The following is a 23591-nucleotide window of genomic DNA, read 5'->3' on the forward strand; positions in this document are numbered from 1 at the left end:
GATGCTTCTTTCCAGGAAAGATGGATAACAAGAAAGGTCTCTGGCATCAGGAATTACCCTCAACTGGTAACTGCAGCAAGACCTCACAGTATACTGTTGGTAAAGCCATGCACATATACATATGTAACTAAAGATGCAATTGGTCCTCATTTATCTGGGGAAATTCTAGCTTGAAGTCACTTTTAAAAATGAAATTTAGTCTCTTAAATGTCTTGAACAGTTCTGAAAACATTTATTATTGTCACCACATGTCTCAATTTCTCATATATAGAACAACAGGTTAGTTGGCATGCCACACTGGCATGCCCAGTCAAACAACACAAGCTTTAAATCAAATTTAATGTTTACCTACTAGAATCCAATACAAGGCCATGACAGAAATGACTTTTGGTCTTCACACAGTCCCAGATGAAATCTGAGCAGTGATAGAGCTGAAAATGGCTATCCTTGCCCAGCTGATAAAATGAGCTCAAATGAGCCCTGGTCCAAATGAGCTCAGCCCCAGGTCATTCCCATTGGCTAAAGGGACAAACCTTCCCTCCTCCCCCATACTTATTGACAGAATAACTTTATTTGCTCTAGATGGAAAGGGGTTGCTTTTTGTGGAAATACAACAGGCGTGTACAGAGCTGTGGGGCTGTAAGCAGAAGGTGGTGCAGGCAAAGTATGTGGGGAGAACCCAGAGCTAGAAAAAATCAAATGTTGGAGGGAGGAGCGAGGGGCAGTGAGAGCAAGTACGGGGAGCTTGGAGTGAGTCAGGAGACTGGGTGGCAAGGAGCACAAGAACAAAGGGAATCCTAAGGTCAGCACTGAGAGACGCCACACTTTGTCTTCAGCCATGCTACAGCTGCAGTAACTAGACTCACTGACCACAGCCACCTTTCCTTCTTCAAGTAATCCACTTGTCAGCTGGAGTTTGCTCCATCCCCATGCTGGGGACTCCGCCTGCCTACACCCTACGTTGTGCCTCTCCCTCCAGTGGGACTAAGGAGGGTAACTAAGAAATACAACAGTTGCTCAGCAACTCACTGTTCCCTGAGGAGGACGATCTAACCTATCTGTACCAGCCTCCTGGATTAGCCTTCTCTGCGCAGCTGGAGATGCTCTTAATCTGACTTTTTCCAGGATCCTCCGTGTAGAACCTGCAGATCTTTACGCCTGCAAGCCTCTGAAGYCTCCATTGGAAAGAAACACAGTTGTACGGGGTGTGCTGACCTTTTGTGCAGGACGGTGCAGGACAAAGGTCGAGCTGAAGGGACATGGCATCAGATTATTGATCTCTGAGGAGACCTTCAGCTTAGGTAAAAACTATCCTCCCTCTCTTTCCCCATTTGTGTGTGAGCCAGCTTGCGTAGGGGGTGTGGGCCTGGCCTCACAGGCAGCAGCAGATTTCAGAGGTAGGTCTGCAGCTCTGTGGGAAACCCCAGAGCCTACATTAAATCTTCTAACAAAGAAAGGTTCTTCTATTGTTGTTGTTTACTGCCCTCCTGCCCTCACCCCTTGGTTTGTGGTTCTTTGCTTATGCCTTTTGTTTCTGAAGGGATATGATAGAGGAGAAGGACCCTGGCTTTGCTAGACTGCTCTGCCTGGTCCAGTGGGAAGAAGACCCCTGAAGGGGGCTCATAGGAAGATCACCCATGAAGAGAAAGTGGGAGCAGACCATGCTAGGCCTGTTTGTACCATGTATCTCTCTGGAAGTATACATTAGTGCAAGCAAATGTGCCACCATTTGTCTTGATACTAATGTTAGCTAAGCTTTTTTTGTGATTATTTTCTGGATTTGCTTGGTGTAATGCAATGTGATATAAGACATTCTGTGAGCATGTTTCTGTGTTGCAAGGCAACCTGGAGGATTTGAGGGCCATACTCAGTAACTTGGGAAAAGTGAGGAGACTGAGAAGCCTGTTAGCCTGTCTGGTGAACACTCTAAGGTACTCAGGCAGGCTAAAATGGGACTCTTTYGTATATCTTCCCACATCTGCAGCAAGCCCCTCTTGTGCATTCGTATCAGCATACTTGCACACACCACCTGGCATGCACATACACACACAGTGCAGAGACATTCCCCAAGACCACTGTGTCCTCCCACACAGATGTATTTACATCCCTTCCTCTCCAACCAGGGAACCACGGAACCACACATAAAGCCACTGGTGGTGGCTGAGAAATTAGAAAGGCATTAGATGATCACAGATGAAGAGAGAGGGAAAGTAGCTGGGTAAGGTAACTGAGATGACTATGACTTTCTTAGGAAATGGCATTTCTTACCTTCAGACCCTGGGCCTGACAGGGTGGGAGCATCCAGGAGGAAACAAAACAAGAAGTCTGGGGAAGAAGGGAAAAGGAAGCCAGAAGGTGTTCCGTGGCACCAAAAGAGGGGGGTGGAGGGCCCAACCTTGTTTAGGTGCTCTTCACTCACTAGCAGACCTAGTGAGTCTGTGCCAGAGTGGGCTTAACTGTAGGACACCTGGTCTGGTGGGAATGGCAGGGTTTGTTTACTTTTAAGGATGGAGCGCAAAAGGGCACAGAAGGCAGAGTGCAACTGCAGGCTCCCAGGCTGGGGCTGTTGTGCGCAACTTGTATGTGTATGTGAGGTCAAGGATTTTCTTTCGTGTTTACCTCTAGGTCAATAAAATATCACTTTTAAAACCATTTTCAGCCTGGGAGGACATCACTCTCGTCTCTAGAGAAATTCGTTACTGTACTCATTTGAATTTGGGGACAGTAAATGGAAACCTAGGAGATGTCTTTGGAAGTTTAAGTATTGCCAAGGAGGAACAGACAGAAAGGACAGTATCTTACAAGCCTGTTTCCCACTGGATTAGAGTTTTACTCACAGTGGCACTGAGGAAAATCTTTGGTGTCTAGCACACAGACAACATGAGGCTGTAGGTCATGGGAGAGGAGTACAGATGAGGCAGAGCACTTCCAGTGAGGGATGTAAGGGGATGCAGAAAACCCAGCCTGATCTAGTATGCTGTGTCACTAGATGCCCCTGATGGAGACTGAGGAACAAGAAGAAGATGCCAACTCCCTCTCAAAGGATGAGTCTGAGACTAACTCATGTGACCGCCTCCGCTACGTGCCCCTCTGCATAGCCTTTCTATTGCTGGCTGGAACTGCCACAGCAACCTGGTATTTCCTAGGTAACAGTTCAATGTATTTTGTCTTGCACAGGAGGGATGGGATTTAATTAAGATAATGCCCAGCAATCCCCCAAAGAGCATTAGTGACTCTGAGTGATCTTTACAGACACAAATATTGAGGTAAACCCCTCTCTTTTTCATATTAGCAAGGTAATCTAGCAGTGTCTTATGTTGGCAGACTACAGACCACGGCACCCAGAACCAGCCATTCTGCAGGTTTACTCTGGCAGCCTCCAGGTCCTCAATAGCCAGTACTCCGCAGACCTYGGGCGGTCAGAATCCAGAGCCTTCTGGACAGAGTCAGCTAAACTTCAAAAGATGGTGAGAGCAATTTTATGACCAGAGTTGGCCCTGAGAAAGTTCAGTGAGTAGAAGGAGGAAGGGATCAAGTATGCTCATCAAAGTGACAGACTTGGTGGGTCTGTACAGCAAGAGGGCTGAAACACAGAGTTGGCTATAGGTCCTTTTTCACTGTAACATCATTCAATAGTTATTAGATTACATTCTCGTTACAGCTGAAGGAACTGATTCGTGCCACAGAGCTGGGGCGATATTACAACTCGAGCACAGTCTATGCATTTGGGTGAGTAGCACCCACAGTATTTTTGGTTGTTCACATGTGAAAACTTCCAGCTAGTTGTTCCAGCCACAGAAAACTGCTGCCGTCCCCACTATGAGCTCTAGGCCAGGCTGGACAGTCCAGAACCAGAATGGTTCCAACACAATCGTCCTGTGGATATTTTGGTGTTTATATTCATTCATGGTCAAGAAGAAAAGCCAAAATTGAGATTTTTTTTTTCCCAGAGACAAAGGTTCAAGAGAGGGAAAAAAATGACTGGGAAGAACTGAAAATCTGGGCTTGGCATTCTCAATAGAAACTAAGTACTTGGAAATTAATTTCTCTAATTCAAGAAAGTCATTTTTATGGCTGATACTAAGCACCAGAACAAAGAGGCAAGAAAGCACTATGGGAAAGGTGTTCCAGCCAAGAAGCATGGTCTACCTGGAAACAGGGAAAGAGTGGAATGGGACAGATATGGGTCTTCAGTTTTGCAGATCATCACAGTAGTTCAGGAAAGCACAAATAGCTTCCAAACTGGCCTATCCAATTGGTTCTGATCTTTCCATGGAAAACTATATGCCAAATTTGTCCTTCGGCTATGGAATGGCTATTCCAATTTTGATTTAATTCCATTTTCAACTAGGGAAAGAAAAGTTTCACTTGAAATTTTTCTTTAGCATTTCACTGGAAAAAAAAAAAAAAAAAAGATTTGCTTCAACATCTCTTCCCCCTCCCTCAGCAAATTTTCCCTGCCAGCTGGTTGAACAGAGCTTTCACAGTCACTGTCTCCTGCAACTTGACCATGCCCAGCTTTAATGGCTTGTGGTAAGGTACTAAGCTGTAAATCATCCACTTGTCTCCATTGGGAGCTGAGACAATGAAGTCTTGAGCATTTAATTTCAACCCTTGACCACAGGTCTTTTCTACCTGAAGCATATTCATTAGACCAATCCTGACTTAATTATCACACAAATTTGAACACCTCCGGTCATCAGGAAAGCCATATGGCACAAAATGGCTTTCTCCCATCCCTGAAGGTCTGAGMATTAACTAGCACTATGGATACAACAGCTCTTCTGCCCTACTCACAGTGTTTCCTCTGGGTCACAGTTGCTGGGCTGGTGTGTGCTGGAAAAGTCCACACAGCTATGTCTGATTTGTGGATAAATAGAAAGTGGGAGGTTATCTCTGGGGTTTGTCACTCCAGTGATTCTTAGGGATATTAAATTCACTTGCAGTGAAAAAAAAGGCGGGGGATATTTAACACACTATTTCTCTGTTAGGGAGGGGGCTCTGACCTTCTTCTTCTGGTTTGCCCTCCAAATCCCTGAGAATCAGCAAAAGGAGATGACTGCTGAGAGGGTAAATGCAACGCTCCACCAAGAACTCACCACTCGTTTCAAAAGCTCAAGCAGCCTGTCCTATCAGACAGAGTATAAGGTCAACCCTGACTCCCTGGTTCTGCTGGGTAAGTACCCACTGCTCAACTGTGGCCTGAGTAGTCAGAAATGGGCTGAGGCTTATAAAATGCTGAGGTGGGTCTATGAGAAGAAGCCAGAAGTCATTTGTGAAGGGGAAGGAAAAATCTGCATATTGAAGAGGATAGGGAAGATGTGAGGAACAAGAGAGAGAATTGTACATTTCTTCCTCATAGAGGAGCACTGAAGTTTGACATGCAGCATCCTTGTCTCAAAGATTAAAGATTCTTGGAGACATCACCATCCATGACCACCTAGGTAATAGTTTTCTTTTCTCTCTCCCTCTTCAAGTTTGATTTCTGTGTAGTCACTTCTTACCCTGGTCATGACTTTGCTCATCTCAGTTCAAAAACAGTAAGCAATTCCTGTTTTCYCTTGGGAGATTATTCAAGTTCACTTAACTGCGATAACAACAAAGGCAACATACTTAAGTCACCACTAGTCTTATTCTGTGAGACAAAGTATTGTTGCCACTTCAGCTCTTGACATATTATCTTAAGGATTATTTATTGCTGCCCAAAGTGAAGATCACAGACCGTTTAAAAGGACACCCTTACAGAAGTTTCCTAAAATAGATGTTAAATCAAGGACTAAGACATGTGTCTATACTTAATGCATCAAAGTTGAGTGGAATTTGGATTTAGTCTTTACAATGAGACTTAACTCTGTACAGAGCCCCAAATCACACAGGATTAATATATCTTGCTTATTCTTTTCCTTTAGGCTTCTCATTTCCAAGTTTCTTTCCCCACACATGTTATCTTGCATTTTTCTAAGATGAATCTCATTTTAATATATCCCACTCATATTTTCTTTAACTTTTCCCTTTACATCTCAATTGTTCTGATTTGGTGGTTGATTATTTGGTGCCTGAAAAAATTCCTTCAAATGTTCTTTTTTCCTTCATCCACATCCTTGCATTAAATCTTATTTTGGATCTTCATTAGCCTCCCATGAAGCCCTCTCCTCCTGCAATCACCATTAGTCACTTTCTTCTACTTGTGATTTATTTCCAGCACAACAGACCTTATGCTCAGCCAATTTAAATTAACTTTCTTAAGAAAGATGTTGTAAGATAATATGCTAAATGTTTCCAAGTCAGCCCATCTTGCATTTCCCTTTATCTACTCAGTTCAGAATTTAATCCAGAAAAAAACAGAGTTATGGTGTCATTCTTCTAGCTGTTCCCAGTTCCATCTTATTCCCTTCACATCTGTTTCACTGTTTTATTCATTTCAGGCAGATTTACATAAGCAGACCACAACTTCTTCCATTTTAGAATTAACATCCATTGTAGTTTCTTCAGCTCCTCTGCTTTCTGTAGACCTTTCTGTTTCCCTCTCCAGTCAGAAGCACAGTCTAGCATCTGTGGCTGAAGCCAAAAAAATTCTTACACTGCTGGCCTATAATAATGTCAAGCAAGTGACTTAACCTCAGGCTTCATTTGCTGTGTGAAATAGGATTGAAAATATGGCAAGGCACTTCACTGTCYAACAGACTCATTTGCTGACCTGCTTAGCTCTAAATACAGAGCTGCAAACATCACTGACTGATACAGGAATGTTTTTTAACCTCTCTAGTGCTTTCATTTTATTAATGGCTACGCTTACACCAGAAAACTATCTTCCCCTTTCTCCCAAAGAACTTCAGGACTTCATTCTCCTTTCTTGCCAGGACTCAGTTTTATTACCTTCAGATACAACTATAACACTAACTCAGTACACCCCCAYGTCCTTCCTTAAAGCACAAGTGTTTCCTTAGGAGTCTGCATTATGCCTGTAGGCTCACCCTTTCCACAACATCTGTTATTATCATGACAAAATTGCTCAGCTCTCCCCAAAGAATTGCAAGCTCTGTTTATGAGCTACAAAAGACCAAACCCCTGAACTAGGCAAGGCCCCAACAGCAATTTTCACATCCAGCTGACCTCATGGTGACTTTTATGTTGACAATTAATTCCCCTTAGCACCTGATGTCTGGCTGCTTTCAGTTCAGCTGGGAGGGTGAAGCAAGACCTAACTCTTTTAAAAGGGTTGTCCACCCAAAGACTCTGTTTTGTACAGGTTTGCAGTCCTGGCTGAAGGCTTTCTGTTTATCTTTCTCCCCCAAAGGTGGGACCTAAAAGGCCATTCAGTGTTTTATCAACCAGTCATCATCACAAGAGACCTCCTTCCACTCCTTCAGCATTCCTCCCTCTTTTTTCTTTTCAGTGAGAATTATGTGAATCCAAGGAGTATATTCCCATTCTTTATTTGCCATTGCTGGCTTTAGTTAGCATTTAACCTACTCATACCCACATGCTATGCCAAATTCACAGGCTGTCCTAAGCTTGTGCTTCTCTTGCATTTCAGAAGTGTCTTCCCACAGGAGACCTTTTTACAGACTGTGATGCAGAGCCCTTTAGATTTCAGCCCTTCCTTGTTGACCAGAAAGGATGTGTGCTCCATCTCCAGCAAGAGGAGAGTGGAGAGGGGCAGTGATCTCTTAGGGCAGTGACCTCTCAGGGCAGCCAGTGATCTATYTGGGAAGTGAGGTTGTGTCCCTTTGATGTTGCTTATAGGAAAGGGATACGACTATGTGAGCTATCGCCCAGCCCTTGTGGACTGGAGAAGGAGGACCAGGAAAGGCACCATGAAATGAGAAAGGAAACAAGGAGAAAAGCCTCTGGCAAGTTGGAAATGATGGATCAGAGCTGTTAGATTTGGGAGAGAGGCCAGGAAGATTTCCCAGTGACGTAGGATGGAGAAGACATGACTGAAACAGGACCTGAGAGCAGATAGAGAAGCTCTTGAAGAGCTCCCCATGTCAAAGTTATAAGGGGGCAATTATTTAGGAAGGGAGTTATCATCTACCATGCTAACATTTAGATACTGTCACGTTTTCTCTTTTTGTTTATCTTTCTTTACATATTCCCTTTCTAACAGAATCCAGTGTGAAAGACATAATAGTCCTGAAATCCACTCTGGGTAGGCTATCTTTTTTTTTTTTTTTTTTTTTCCTTTTTTTTTGAGTTTGTTACTTTGTGGGAGGGAGCTCTACAGGGGCCAGAAAGTTTGTTGGCTTCCTGGAGTATAAGTCCTGGGAAGGTGAATGAGAACAGTAGCAAGGAAGCAACAGTTCTGAATCCTGGCAAAACACTCATGGCCCCATCTCTACATGAAACAGCTAGATGCTAGAGTGCTGCAGTCTGACACCTTTGCACTCTGTAACACACTACTATAAGAGATACCAGCTCCCAGGGGCTRTGTAGTCACCTTAATAAGGTCTTGTGCCTGCCCTGATTAGCTTGGTCAAATATAACAATATTAATTCCAGGTCCCAAGCAAACCTATTGAGCTAGGTGGAAGTTTTCCTGCATGACTCTGCCCTGGATGCTGTGTAAGTTGTTTAGGCATCTATGTCTTTTGATGTTCAATGGTGCTTCAGATAGTTTCAGTCAGTGTTTTAAGTGCTGTGGCTGGCAGCTTGCATCAAATGTACTATTGGAAACTCACATTTAAATTGGCCTTTACTCAACAGTCTGGGCCTGGAAGTCTGCTGAGCCCTGGAAAACAGATAAAGGGAATGTAAAGCAGGAAAGAATATGGAGGGTGAGAGGAGAAAAAGGAAAAGGAAAATGAAACAAGTRGAAGACAACTGTGTTACGTTAATATGAAAAGACTGAAGGAGTATGGGCTTAATCAAGGGAGAGGGGACAGTTTTCACAGAGAAAAACTGAGGCACCAGTAAGAGATGACTGGGGTCACTAAGAACAAACGTGAAAGTAACCTGAGTTCACTGGGATGACTCAGCCTAACCCTAAAATCGGGTTCATGCTGATAGTCTAAATGACAAGCCCATAACTTAATTTCCCTAAACACCACCACTAAACTACCCTCTTTTCAGTTTACTTCACCCTGAGATTTAAGTCCTATTTGTTTGTTTTTTTTTCCCCTTGGATTCAGGTTGCTATAGATATAGCTATCTCCAGGAAGATGACGTCTTAAGGTTGGAGGGCCCTGACTACTTGGCCTCCAGTTGTCTTTGGCATCTCCATGTCCTCAAGGGCTACATGATCAAGCTACGCCTGGAGTGGACTCTGCCAGAGTGCAGGGATCGCCTGGCTATGTACGATGCAGCAGGGCCTCTGGAGAACCACCTCATCACCTCGTAGGTAGCTGCTGAGCAGAATGAGCACAGCGGGGGAGCCAGGCAGGATGGCACAACATGCCACAGTAGGGGAAGGTGTTAAAATACATCAGAGGAAATTCTCTTTGATACACAGTCTGTACTGATGAGATGAAGTCACTGATGTGGGATATCACAGAGTCAATCCTGCCGCTTGATAGATTACAGCAGCACAAGCTGTCTCTCTGCTAACCCTTGATTTGATTCAGTTAGCGTCTCACAACAGGCATGCTCTTTGAACAACATAGCCCTCCCTTTGTCTCTCTCTTGTGCTTCTCTCTCTTTTTACTTGCTACTATCTTTACTCACTCCCGTCCCTTTTCTCACTCCTTTGCTCTCTCTTTCCCCTCAGAATCTATGGTTGCAGCCGGCAGGAGCCCATTGTGGAAGTCCTTTCATCAGGCTCTGTGATGTCCATTGTGTGGAAGAAAGCCATGTACAGCTACTATGACCCCTTCATCCTCTCAGCACAGGCTGTGCCCCTCAAAGGTAATGAAGGCTGGAGGAAGAGGGCCATAGATACAGGAAGGAGATAGGTTATCTTCTATAACACCACTGCTTCTAGAGATGCTCCATCTCTATTAGGGGCAGAATTCACTCAAGACTGCAAGAGTAGAGGTGGTCAGTAAAAGCAGGTTAGAGCTGGTTAGTAAAAAGCAGGTTAGAGCTTGCTCCTCACCTTGGACTCATTAGTGTCTCGTTAGTGTCTAGTGCCAGGCTTTATAGACCAAGCCCTGGTGAGCAGAGCATGAGTGATCATAATATCTCAGGAACAATCTCAAGTTCTTGCGCATGGACAGACCAGGTGTGGCCTGGACAACACATCTGGCTCCACTAGCAGGTAAATGTGAGTTCAGTGGGAGAGCCTAAAGCAGCAAAGTACATTATCATCATTCTTCTCTGATCGGGAGGAGAAAGCCAACAGACTTGCCAGGTAGAAATTGTGTTTCGTAGGGGAATGGTGGAACATCCTAGTGACCTTTAACATCAGGTCTTAGAGGCCCTTTTCTTGCCTCTTACAATGGGACAAGGACATGGTATTCCTAGGCTGAGGTTGAGCTGATAGGCAGTGGGGCTTTGAATGTCTGTGTTTACAGCTTGCGAAGTGAATATAACCCTACGAGAAGGCCTGGAACTGCAGGGGAAGATCGGCACGCCACACTACCCAAGTTACTACTCACCCAACACGCACTGCACATGGCATTTGACGGTAAGAGCTAGCTAGCTCCCACAGGAACATCCATTCCTTCCTGAAACCCATATGGTACTTCCCACATAAAAGGGCAACAGCACTCAGCCAGCACTCTTGATGAGAAGGTCATGAAATGCAAGTAGGGAGTGACAGCCAGCCCAACCAGCCTATGTTTCCCACAGTAAATATTGCTGAAGAGGAGGGAGATGTATGCCAGAGCAGAGATACTATAGCTGAGGAGGAATCTGAAATCTCTCCTCTGGTGGAGTTCCTCAGGATAGAACCTGATTACTAGAAATTACCACACTTTGAGAGCAGCAATAGAGCTGCCCTGGGGTACTGCATTGCCCTAGTTCTGATGGTGCTTCCTTCTTGCCTGCAATGTGTGAATTGGCAGCTCCCCCTTCACATATGTTCTGCTCACTTCTTCTGCCTCAGCTGGGCTGCAGCATTCACAGGAGCCAACTCCCTTCTGTTCTGGATCCCCTGTTTTGCAGGTTCCATCTCTTGACTATGGGGTCACCCTGTGGTTCGATGCCTATGCCCTCAGCAGACAGAAGTATGACCTGCCCTGTACTCAAGGCCAGTGGATAATTCAAAACAGAAGGTGTGTGCTGGGGCCCTGGTTTCTGTCTCTCTTTTCTCACCCTCAGAGCTGGGATTAAATCTCTGCAGATCCTCTGCTCATGCCAGTTACCATCTCCAAAGAAGGAAATCCCATCACCCACTGAGTGGCCACTGTTTGTGTTGGTGCTTCTTGCTTTTCTACTTGTTTTTCAGCCTCCTTGGTTCACAGGCTTCCCAGTGAACACATTTCTTACAGATTTGTTTTGAGCTACTAGCCTGCCTTTTCAGTCTTACTGTTTGCATCAGGCTTCTTAGTTTTCTACTTTGTATGTAACCTTGATGTCCTCCCACATCTCCTGTGTTTGCAGATCTGCCTGTCACCACCTCTTCAATATTAGCTGCATGTGCCATTGCCTCACATTCACCTCTGTACAGATCTTCCACCAAGCTCCATATCCTCCTGCTCTTAAAAGAGCTACTTCCTCCTGTAGAAATTCCTGACTCCAGTCCCTGCACTTCGCTGGGGATGTTGCACACCACTGCCCATTTGCAAAGGAGTGACAGCTGCTGCACTCCCATGTCCTCRAAATAGGCTCCAAGCTGGATAGATCCATGCCAAATTGCCCCCTTCTCTGCAAAATTCATCTCATTAACATTATCCCCACTGTTGCTGTAGCAGTAGCTGCTTTTCCCCTCATGGATCTGATCCAGAAGCTACTGAACACTGTTCTTCTGGCTTAGGAAGCTTAGGCTTTCACATTTTCTCTCCCTGCCCTTCTCTTAAACTGTCACACCACAGTTTCTAGACCATGACTTAGGAAAGATAAGGAAATATAAAATAAATGTATTGATTTGTGTGGCCTGAACTCAGTGCTTGCCCAGAAAGGTGAAAATGCCCAAAGACAAAGGGTCACTCTGCCTCACACATGGCCTGACAGTAGGGTTGGGTTATGGTATGTACAGATTGTTTTTGTCTTGTTCTCTGTAACCAATTCTATTACAGTATTCATGTGTGGTGGATTTTCTTTTTCTTTTTCTTTTTCTTTTTTTTTTTTCATTCCTGTTTCTTTCTGTCCCTGGAGCTTCCTCACACAGCTTCAGCAGTTATTTCAGGCCAGTCGCTAGCTTAGTTATTCTGCCTTGCAGCCAGAGAGGACACCTTGTTTCACCAGGATTACTGTCTTCTCAGGCTGGCTTTGCACAATCACTAAGATACGGCCAGGMAGAGCAACATTCAATGTCAGCTCTTCCACGTGCTGGCAGGGCTTAAAAGGCCATAGCCTTTTCCCATTGCCCCTTCATAATCTCATGCCATACTGAAGATATTCTGCCTTGCCTACTTGCCCCCCACCTGTGTGGTCCCCTCCCCACAATMCGGTCACAACTCCTCCCAGGCCACTTGGCTCCACTTTGCAGCCCTCCTTTTCCTCGCTGCCTGGGACATCATGCCTGTGTTTGCTTGTCAGGTTGTGTGGCCTGCGGACCCTGCAAGCCTATGCTGAGCGTATTCCTGTCACATCCTCTGCTGACATCACCATCACCTTCACCTCACAGATATCCTTAACCGGCCCTGGCGTACAGGCTGCCTACAGCCTGTACAACCAGTCAGACCGTAAGTCCAAGCTGCCTCTCTGCCCCTCAGTGTGATGGGGAGGTTCCAGCTGATTATCAGCCACCCCTTGCACTCCTGGCTTTTGTTAGGAGAAACACACGACACATCCTGCGAGTCCTAGCTGCCAACTGCTCTTCGTGCACATGCTCACAAGAACAGTGAAACACACACCACTGATCTCCCACTTGCCACAGAAAAGGGGATTTACATGTGAAGCTGCATCTGCRCACGGCCCTGCCTTGTGTTTTCAGAACATCTAGGCTCCAAGGCCAGAATCAAAGAACTTCTTACAGGCTCACCTCTGCATCCGTTACTGGCCTTGGGAATTCAGTGAGGTATCTCTGACTTGAAGTGGCTTTTGTTTTGATTATAAAAGCCCTTAGAGAGAGCTGTTTCCTGCTTACCTTGGAATTTGTGCCGGTGAGAGACAAATAAAACCACACACAAATACACATACACACATATGCCAAGGCACGYTTGCAGTCTTTCTTTCCAAGGTTTCTCAGTCTTCCTCACACAGTCCTGAACACATGCACCTGTGTCATGTGTCTGACAAACCCTTAAAGGCCCTAGCTGGGTTTTAGTAACAGCCCCAAAGAATCTATTCCAGCTTTGCCACTGCAATCAGGGCTAAAGCAGAGGTATACCATGCTAGGTGGGTGACTGTCTTTGTTCTTGCCCATTGATATTCTGGGAAACAGGGAAGCTGCCCTTGTCCTGTTGCACAGCCCAGCTTCATTTGCCCTTGTGTAGGGCAGGTAAGATGGCAGAATTTGGGGAGCTTAGTGAGTGCCATGTGCATGCTGCTATGACACACATGTGGTTAGGAAGGTGTGTAGCGCCATGCTCTACTTTCAAGTCACAGTGCTTGCTATGAGGAGGTTTCCAGTCACTGGGGACTAATTATTCACTTGTGGTTTTACAGCCTGTCCCGAGGAGTTCCTGTGTTCTGTGAACGGCTTGTGTGTCCCAGCCTGTGACGGGATCAAAGATTGCCCCAATGGGCTGGATGAAAGAAACTGTGGTGAGTGATTTCTCCTCTCTGCCAATTGCTGGTCTCAGCAGGACACCAGCAGGACACCTTGCCCTTCAAAAGTTGGGAGGGAAGAAGATTCAGGTGGCCTGGCACAGCCTGTACTCTCCCTGGGAGCAGAAACCTCTGTACTCATAAAGGCCTCATCCCACTGCCAGGCAGCTTCAGCCTGCTCCTGCCAGAGCAGAAGTGCCAATTTCTCCTGAAAATGGATTCTTCCCCTGCAGAAACCCCTGATCCCAATGCACCAAAATCTCAATATAGASTGAATGACCCCCCTGCCCAGGTTCTCCCCTCCATGTTCTGCTTTTCTTTCCTAGGCCTGACACTGAAGCTCAGCCCTGGCCTACAGCCCCCCCTACTGTCACAGTCCACGGTGTCACCCCCAGCCCTCCCATCTTGCCTACCACCAACCAAATCCATCTGCTGTCCTGCTCTCAGCCCCCTTCTTCCCTCTCCCTCCACCCCATCCAGGTTGTGTGTGAGACACTTGAAGTGTACAGGCCCTGATCCATATATTGCCCCCCAGTTTGAGAGTGTCTGTGTCCTCAACCCACCATCAGTTCCTCAGACCAGCACCAGTTAATGCTGACACAGACACTGTCGTTTTTGYCTGAGGACTCCAAGAAAAACCCATTCTCCCAGGAACAGCTATTCAGGCTCAGACTTGACACACATTTCAGCCACTCTCCCACTCCTGTGTGCTCATCACATTGCTGCCACCACTGATTTTTCATTAGTTGTCCCCTATAGCTGTTTGGTTCACAGACAGAAAGGTCCCTGAACCTGAGACCAATTCCAAAAGATTTAGAGGAAGATACAGAAAAGATTAACATAAAAGGAAGGAGCAATCTTTCTAAAACAAGTTTCCCTTTTAATTCAATGCTTGAAGTATGAGATATTTYGCAGAATCACAAAACCGCTCAGGTTGGAGGGCACCTCTGGGGGTTGGCTCATCCACTCTCCTGCTCAAAGCAGGTGCTCCTCTTGGAGCACATTGCTCAGGGCTATGTCCAGTTGTGTTATGAATATCTCAAATAATGGAGACTCCACAACCTCTCTGGYCAACCTGTTCAAATGTTTRACAATCCTTACCATGAAAAAAAGATTTTTCTTACTTTAAATTGAATTTCCTATATTTCAACTTCTTTGCCCATTGCTTTTCATCCTATCACTTGATACAGGTGAGAACAGTCTAGCTCAGTTACCTTTACTCTCTCCCATCAGACATTTATAGATACTGATAAGATCCCTSTTGACACATCATGATTTGCTTCCATTCTTATATTCTCGCCACTGTTGCATCCCTGCTTATATATTTCACGTCTGTATGGAACAGTTCCTGTCTTTAAAATCAGGGTTCACATTGCCTCAGACCTTTGTATGTCCTTAGACATCTGGAAGCCTCAAACTAATTACTGAAGAAATAGTCATTGTAGTAAGATGAGGCCAGGGAGGTACTGGCTCATTATGTTTGGTGTTGCACATCATAGATACCCACAAGCACAAAGCAAGGAGAGAGTTCATGACACAAAAAAATTATTACAATCAGAAATCAAACTGTATGACAGGCAGGCACCCTATGTTCCTCTCCTCCTTCAGTAAGTACCAAAACTCCAAGGAATGACACTAAGGAGTCTAGCAGGGTTTAGGACTCACCCGTCAGAGAGCAACAGGAGCAACTGCTCTGTAAGGGAAGGTGGTACAGGAGCTGAGGGTGACAGCAAGGCAGGAGGGACCATGACCCCACCAGCAAGGATGCAGTCCCACTGGACCTGAGCAAGGCGAGCAGAGCAGGTCCAGTAATAGCAATCAAGGTTAGTCAAAAGTCCAGTTACTATAAGGTGAGTCCATAGTGATGAGGCAGATCAAAGGTCAAACAAAGAAGTGAAGTCAGGATCACCAAGGTACAAGGCAGAGTGTAGGCATGCCTGCAACATATCTCAGGGAAGGACCAACAGCACAGGCCTGAGATTAAATGCAGATTTTGAGCAAAGGGACCAGGCTCCTCCTCTTCACCCCTCTTATCGTGGTGGTCTGCTTCAAGATGACACACCTACACCTTGTCAGAGCTGGCCTTTATGAGCTGGAGTAAGAGTCTGCAGAGCCTGTTGCACTTAGGGCCCTGACATCACTTACCTGACACTAAGAGCAGTTGAGCTTCTTCAGCTAATGCAGCTACRTAATTTCTGGTACCCAAAGTTGGTATCTGTATATCTGGTACTAGAGTCCACATTCCTCCAGTGTGACCTAGCAGGTCTCCCACCAGCAACTGCCTTGTACATTGTAAACATGTTCTTCAAGCTGGTAAAATAAATTCCACATACTGTGGCCAGAGTTTGCAGAGTGACTTTCTTAGCCATTGTCATGTGTTTTGTAAACTTCACTGCTTAAATAGACTCTCAGGAAGGCAGTGTAGATCTGATAGAGCTGATAGAGCTGAGCATAGCCTGTATAAAGCCTGATGATGGGAATGGCACTCTGAACTGAGTGAGCCTGAGGAAAGCACAAAAAAGAAATTAGCTGTGTTCACAGTAGAGATATGAGCTGGGCAGCATTGCAGCTCTTTTAGAGTAAGGGTCTGCACTTTGGCAATTTCCTCAGACCAGAGAACTCATAGCAGCATATTAAGCTGCCAGAAAGAATCCTAAAGTTATAATCTAGGCTGAAGGTTGAAACGTTGTTACTTGAAAGAGGTGGACTTCGGTGCAGACATCACAAAGAAATGCCTAGTCTGGGAATCTACCCCTACTGTTTCATTGACATCTGCTCTTTGCATCTGATGCCAGGAATGCTTTGGCAAAGCAAGGAGTTTAGAAACTCTTTCCCTGCACTAGCCAAATATTACGTAGCACCCAGTTATAGGAAAGGAGATCTAGCCTTGGCTTGTGTGTCTAACTATGAGGTGTTTCCGTCCATGCAGTGTGCTCCGCAAAGTTCCAGTGCCGGGAGGACAGCACTTGCATCGAGTTCAGCAGGGTCTGCAATCAGCAACTGGACTGTGTCAATGGGAGTGATGAAGAGCAGTGCAGTGAAGGTAGGGAAAGGACAGTGCCAGGCTGATGAATACCTTCCTCTGATGTTGACAAGGCTCACAACCTGCTCACAATRTTCACTCTGAACCTGTTTGTAGCTGTCAGGGATTTCCTCAGAAAATTCCCTGTAATGGTTTATGGAGTTTCCCCAAGCTTTGTGTTGCCTTTTTTCCRCCACTCAAAAGCCTTCAGCTGCATCTACAACCTGCCACCTTCCTTCAACTTTGGCTCCCCTTCACCTTCGCAGGAGTTCCCTGTGGGCCTTTCACCTATCGCTGTGAAGATGGAACGTGTGTGAAGAAACCTAATCCTCTGTGTGACGCCACTGTGGACTGCAAGGACCTGTCCGATGAGAAGCACTGCGGTGAGGAAATGTTCCGTCACACATCARCTAGGCAGATTCAGGGTGCCACATACATACAAGCCACTTTTTCTTCTGCCACACCAGCATAAGCATCCACCCTCCCTTGTTCCAACCTCTTCTCCCTTCCCCAGTCCCGTGACTGCAGTACCTATTGCCCCATCCTACCATGGTGGCAGCAGCAGCAGCAACAAGCCAGCTCTCTGTGCTGAGCTGTGAGGGTGAACTTTATTCTTTTTGATCAGCTRCTCCCCATCTCCTTCAGGCAGAGGCATCAGGCCAAACAGAAGTGTCTCACAGGCCAGGTCCTGCCTATAGGCTGCTTGTTGGACCACTGATGGCTTATGTGAAGTAATGYCATCCTACAAGGCCCCAGCCAGGGAAATCACCCATGACTGGTGGTACTGGCTGGGAAAGAGCTTGTTTTCATTGCCCTGCTTGGTATTTCTGAAGTCTCTGTGAGCAGTGAAGGAGAACSTTTGTGAGGTTTCCCTGACCGAGCAGTATCAGTATACACAAGGTATGGCCATGAAAGCATCCGCAAACTGAAATTGCTGCTGGCACTATAATGTAGGAGAAGGTTGTGCAAGCATCAGCCAGGGGCATTTACTTGGAGGGATTGTTCACTGGGTTTTTCCTGGACAGTATGTAAAACAACTGTTGGCTGGATGAGACAAGGGCCCAAGGGTCTGGAGTTCAAACTCTCCAGTCAGTTAAGTAACAAACGAAGGGCAGGCACAAGATACCATATTCCCTTAAATACCTGCTGTATCTTCTCTTCCTCAGACTGTGGGCTACAAGCCCCTCTCAGCAGGATTGTGGGTGGTGCTGATTCTGTAGAAGGGGAATGGCCATGGCAAGCCAGCCTGCAAGTTCGGGGACGCCACATTTGCGGGGGAACACTCATTGCTGACCGCTGGGTAGTCTCAGCTGCACACTGCTTTCAGGATGACAGGTAAATGGAGAGCACTGGGCAGGAGAAGAATTTGCATTACTTTCCATGTTACACATGACAAGAGCCTCATTGTGCTTGTGAGAATGTTGTGGAGCAGCTGCACCTCTCATTTGGTACCCATGGCATGCTTACCTGTGGCTTGGAGCTAGAGAAAATGGATTTGGCCTATGAAGGCCAGAGAGGTATGAATACATGCATTAGTATGTGAGTGTGCAGGAAGGGAAAAGGGATGGGATTCATATATATTCATATATATTCACAGGGAAAATATGCTGGGATTCACAGAGCAGTTTCGGGAGAGCAACAGTAGCAAAAGATATTTCACAGTTCTGCCTTTGCTGTGCCTCTGGCTCATCCTCATGTTGTCATAACCAGTGAAACATCCATGGGTATGAGGATGAGGTTGGGGTAGCATTATCTGCTGAGGATGCTGTTCAGGTCCAATGATGCCCATCTGAAGGCTTGCCCTCTCAGGAAGAAGCTCTAACTCTCTCCTAGTTTCTTCCATCCAGTGCATGTTCATGGTCCACACATACTACAAAAACATCAGTAAAACACAAATCAGGAGGCCCATCCCATTCTTTCAAACCAGGAAKAAATGAGGAGGAGGGCTCAGAGCAATGCTGGGTCACCAGGCTGGGAGAGAGAAGGAGTGTGCTCCCTCTGGCCCAGCCTCCACCTCCTCCAAAATTTCCTTTTCCTGTGCAAGTGTGCTGGCAGGGATCTTCTGCTTCCATTTGCTCTTCCCCTTCCCAGCTGCCATGGATGGACTTCCCCTCCTGAAGCTGTGTGAGCACAGGCAAGGGGAGCTGCCAGTGTCCTCAGCATGGCACAATAGACCTCTGCAGAACTGGGGCTAGTTCACAGCTCCACTTCCCACCTCACTCTGCCTCTGCCATGCTCCTACTATGATCCTACCACCCAGGGCTTCCTTGCCCTTCAAGAAAACCCGTCAGCACTGGAGGAGGCCTGTATGAGTGGTCTGTGAAGGATGATTCTGACCATCTGGCTGCCACTTGCAGAGTCTTGATGTAGGATGGATGGAGCTAACACAGCCTTGTTTGATAGTGCAGTGCACATGTGTGTATGTGTTTTGTGTGTGTCAGGGACAGAATTTAGGTGGAGTGAGAGATCAGAAGTAGGGGAAAGAAAGTGAAGCAGAAGAATAGCTCAAGCCAGCGAAKGATCAAGCCAAGGGCAGTAGGCTGTGCAAGAAACAGGCTGGAGGTGAATCCCAAAGGGGAGTTTGGAGCTAGAACAGGAGATAGTCATACTGAAACAGGAAGTTTTTTTCACTCAGAGGGGCAGTGTGGGAGAAAGCACAGCATGTGTAAGACACAAGTTGGACCAGACCCTGAGTTCAGAATCAGTCCTCTGCTGCTTCATGCTGCTCTGATCCAGGGCAAGTTTCTCTCTGCTCCTCACCCTCCTGCCAGAAACAGCCGTCTCCCTCAGGTGCCACAACAAAACTCTTAGGTGTTCTGTTTTCAGAGGTATCCTCCTGTTGGACTGTCCCCAACTTTAGCCCCTGCTTCTGTAAGGGGCTGTCTTGCCTTTTAATGTCCTCACCTCAGAGCTGCTTTTCTCATATCACTGCCTCTTAGAAGTTTCTCAAATCTTGTTCCCCTTCCCCATGTCCCCTTCTATGTCCTTGCAGCTTTGTTTCCCCTGTTCAGTCCTTGTTCCCTGCCCTGTCATAATCATTTGTATTTGACCAACCTSTCTCATTTGCCTAACAAGATACACCTTTTAGCCTGCTTTGTTAAAGAAAATAACCAAATGTGTATATATGAGTGTTTGCCTAAAGTCAGTCCCACTAGACAGGCAYATCAAGGCATCAAAGAGATGTCTCAAAAAGTTTCTTGAAACCAGTGGCTAAATGAAAAAGAATTTCCTTTGAGGGAACAGATCATTCAGAGCAGATATTGGACACATATTAGATATTTTCAAAGGAGCATGACAGAAGCCACTAGGCTCTGCCCATCCTGATCTGCTCAAGTGATAAGTTGTTTTCTCTCCTGCATCTAACAGATTGGCTTCCCCCTCCGTCTGGACTGTTTACTTGGGCAAGTATTTCCAAAATGCCACCAGTCATACAGAGGTGTCCTTCAAGGTGAACCGCCTATTCCTCCACCCTTATTACGAGGAGGACAGCCATGATTATGATGTGGCCCTGCTCCAGTTGGACCATCCTGTGATCAGCTCATCCTTCATCCAGCCCATCTGCTTGCCTGCCCCCTCCCACCTCTTTGAGCCTGGCCTTCATTGCTGGATCACTGGCTGGGGAGCCATCAAGGAGGGCGGTAGGTGTAGGGTCTCTGCTGGTGACCTCCTGTAATAGGGTCAAGGTGGAAACGTAAGTTCAGATGTGGGGTAGGCAAAATAGATTTCTGTTCACCACAGAAACATCATGCCTCCTTTGCCATCTTTGATGTCAGTTCACAGGTTGGGCCAAAGCTGCCTGTTTGGGGCCCAGAGACAGCATTCAGAGGCAGGCATGAGAGTCTGGGAAGGTACCTGAGAACAGCATGTGTTCCCTCATCCAAAGACTACAACAGCCCTGCAGGACTTGTAGGGCTGTTCAGCCATGACTGCGTCATGGAAAAGCCCCAGTCCCAAGGCCCAGTCCCATGCCTGCACCAACATGTGGGCTCCAGTCAGGTTGTTCTCTAGGGCCAATAGCAGACTGGATAGAGCTGAGATGAAAGACTACTCTTCATTAAACCATATTAGCCTGGTTCTCCTGGGAACAGCTGTCTGGGGCCCCTGCAGCATTTTTTATGCATATCAAAGACCCTAGAACCTGAGTCTCTGCAGCAACATCTGTACTAATAAACTCAATGCGGGCAGTGCAAGGTCTGAGCACTCTCTGCTGAGGACCATGTTGTGTAATTGTTAGCATGCTTCATTGACATAGTTCTGGCCATGCAGTGCCTAAATACAACTAAGGGACAGTATGGGTCAATATCTGTTCCCATGGTGTGGTATGGATGAGGTCACTCTTCTTTGTGGGGAGAAGAGCATTCAGCTGTATGGACATGACTATTCCCTCTTCCTTGCCCATAGGGCCAGCAAATGTACCCAGGCTCTTCTCTTAGTGTTGCGTGGCACAGAAATATAGATGTACTCTCCCAGTCCCTCTTAGTGCCTTCAGTCACACTCACACTTGCTCCAGTTGCTTCCTAACCAGAAGCACTCGGGGTTCTATTCAGATTTGGACATGCCTGAGTTTGCCTATCTAGCCGGGAGGGCTTAGCATTCCTTTCAATGAGAAGTAAACACAAATGTTGATACCCTAGTTGTTGCCACAAATTAGAATCCCCCTCTTCACAAGAACTGCAGTGCCCACAACATACCTCTCTGGGAACAGGCACTGCAAGCGAATGTTACCCTTTCCATGTAGGCAAAGCATTCTGCTAGAAGACAGAGACTGTCATGCCAGGGGAGAGCAGAATGGAAATTCGTAAGACAACTTTCAGCATGAAGATGGAGATGGACATGGTCTGGGTGTTGATGGGAGGTGGCGGGAAGCTCCATTACTCACCTGTGCTGCTCTTGGTGTTCTACCCTCCTCCCCCTCAGGCCGCATCAGCAACATCCTGCAGAAGGTAGATGTGCAGCTCATCCAGCAGGACATCTGCAGTGAGGCCTATCACTACATGATTTCTCCCAGGATGCTCTGTGCTGGGTACCACAAGGGCAAGAAAGATGCCTGCCAGGTGACAGAGGAGTTGTGGGATGAGGGTTGACTAGTGGTAGTGGGGTGTATCCCCAATCTCCCAAATGAACTCCAATAGAAAACCGTAAGGTGCCTGACTCACCCACCCCATTCCTCTAAGTGAGGAACAGCTCGCAGGCCACTTCTTCCCAGTATCTTTGCCTTAGCCTGGGTCCAAATACACTTAGACTCCTCTTTTTCTTATTTTGACCCATTYTCATCTCTTTATTTCCCCCTCCCAAATCATCTGCATGTCTATATCAATCCTTTCCCCTCTCATCCTCATCAGCAACTGTCAAACACAGGAACCAGCGTATTTTACAATTAACCCCAAGTAATTCCTCTGACTCACATTGTTTCAGGCGATCACCTGACAATCCATCACTTTCCTTACTCTCCAAATACTTGGGCAGCCTGGAAATGTCATATGGAATAGAAGGAAACAATAGAGCTGATAACTTCTGGGGATGTGGCTAAAGGAGAGGAATTTGCATGGCCAAGAAATGCGTTAATATAACAGATCATATCTTTCCTTAGGAGACTTTGACGTCTGCCTAAGGTACCCAGGGATGTTGCAGATGTCCCAAGCATGAGAAAAGGGGTTGCAGGAATCTGAGTACAGAAGGTCTCGAAGCCAGTGTAATGATCCAGCAGGTGAAGCTGGTAGATCACCATAACCCTATTTTTCTTTCCCTTTCTCTAGGGTGATTCTGGAGGTCCACTAGCCTGCAAGGAGCCCAGTGGCAAGTGGTTTCTGGCTGGTTTGGTGAGCTGGGGGATGGGATGTGCACGTCCAAATTACTACGGAGTATACACCAGGATCACACAAGTGCTGGGCTGGATGAATCAAACCATGAGCTGAGAAATTCCACCTCTGCCTTCCCCCACCAGACCTAGTCTCACATGGCATTTGTTCCTGACCTTGCTCACTTCTCTCCCAGAAAGAGAGAGAGAGGTTCTGTGTGGGATATTGTCAGACTTGGGGTGCTCTTGTGAGCAGGGTAGAAGAAAACCTGCAGAAGAGATGATGGAGGGAAGCAGGCAGGCCCTCTTCCCCCTCAGTGCTTCCTAGGGAACATCCCAAGATGTTTTTAGGCCAGCCATCCAAAACAGTTGGAGGGAGGGGGAAACAGCAAAGGTCCCAAGCTGATGGTTTCTGTGTAGAGGAATAAGGGGAGATGAACTTTCCACAAACCATGTGATTCAGCCACAATCTTATACTGGCATATTTGCTGAAAGAAAATGTGACTGATGTAGTTAGCGATTCCAGTAACTGTGAAATCTATCTGCCTCCCTCTTCCGTCCTGCCACTCATCCTTCTCCCCTCATCCCCTCCCATTACTCCTCCTCTTCCATCTCCCTAATTGCTTCTTTTCTTAGCTAGCATGTGCTATTCAGCTCAGCTAGACAATTTCTTCACATCTCACTGACTCCTAGGCACTAGTCCAGCATCATACCCCCAAGCATGTGTCCCTGCTTGCCTGCTGAAATAACATCCAGGCTCCACTGCTGCCAATGGATTCCTTCAGGCGAAGCCCTAGYCCCTCAGTAAAAATATTTGAGAAGCTTTCTATCTACTTCCCTGTGCCCTACTAAATATCTTTAACATGAAGTAATATCTCATCTGCTTCCAGAGCTTAGTTAACCCAAGAGATGAGGGAGAAGGCTAAGGGCACAGTGCTTTAGACAATGACTGCTATGTTTTTTTTTTGTTGTTGTTTTTTTTTAACTAAAGATACACACACACACACACACACACACACAC

At 46.4% G+C, this 23591-nt stretch overlaps 1 protein-coding gene across 3 annotated transcripts; it reads left to right on the forward strand.

The window, feature by feature from the left end:
* Positions 1 to 616: 616 nt before the first annotated feature.
* Positions 617 to 23381, forward strand: TMPRSS6 (transmembrane serine protease 6). Of its 3 annotated transcripts, XM_085323476.1 has the most exons (18): positions 617 to 1301; positions 2990 to 3146; positions 3325 to 3467; positions 3662 to 3729; positions 4992 to 5176; positions 8111 to 8152; positions 9131 to 9335; positions 9706 to 9842; positions 10451 to 10563; positions 11043 to 11152; positions 12579 to 12724; positions 13650 to 13748; positions 16681 to 16794; positions 17040 to 17156; positions 17940 to 18108; positions 20140 to 20411; positions 21691 to 21827; positions 22530 to 23381. In XM_085323476.1, the coding sequence occupies exons 2-18, from the start codon at positions 2990 to 2992 to the stop codon at positions 22686 to 22688; spliced, it is 2373 nt and encodes a 790-aa protein (XP_085179602.1). In that variant the 5' UTR covers positions 617 to 1301; the 3' UTR covers positions 22689 to 23381. The 3 variants fall into 3 exon arrangements, with proteins under 3 accessions (XP_085179602.1, XP_085179603.1, XP_085179601.1); XM_085323477.1 differs by lacking the exon at positions 8111 to 8152; XM_085323475.1 differs by lacking the exon at positions 617 to 1301 and having other exon boundaries at positions 2975 to 3146.
* Positions 23382 to 23591: the final 210 nt, after the last annotated feature.

The sequence above is a fragment of the Rhea americana genome, unplaced genomic scaffold, assembly GCF_003343005.1.
Source record: "Rhea americana isolate MKP2758 unplaced genomic scaffold, rheAme1 scaffold_85, whole genome shotgun sequence".
In the NCBI taxonomy this organism is placed as follows: domain Eukaryota; kingdom Metazoa; phylum Chordata; class Aves; order Rheiformes; family Rheidae; genus Rhea; species Rhea americana.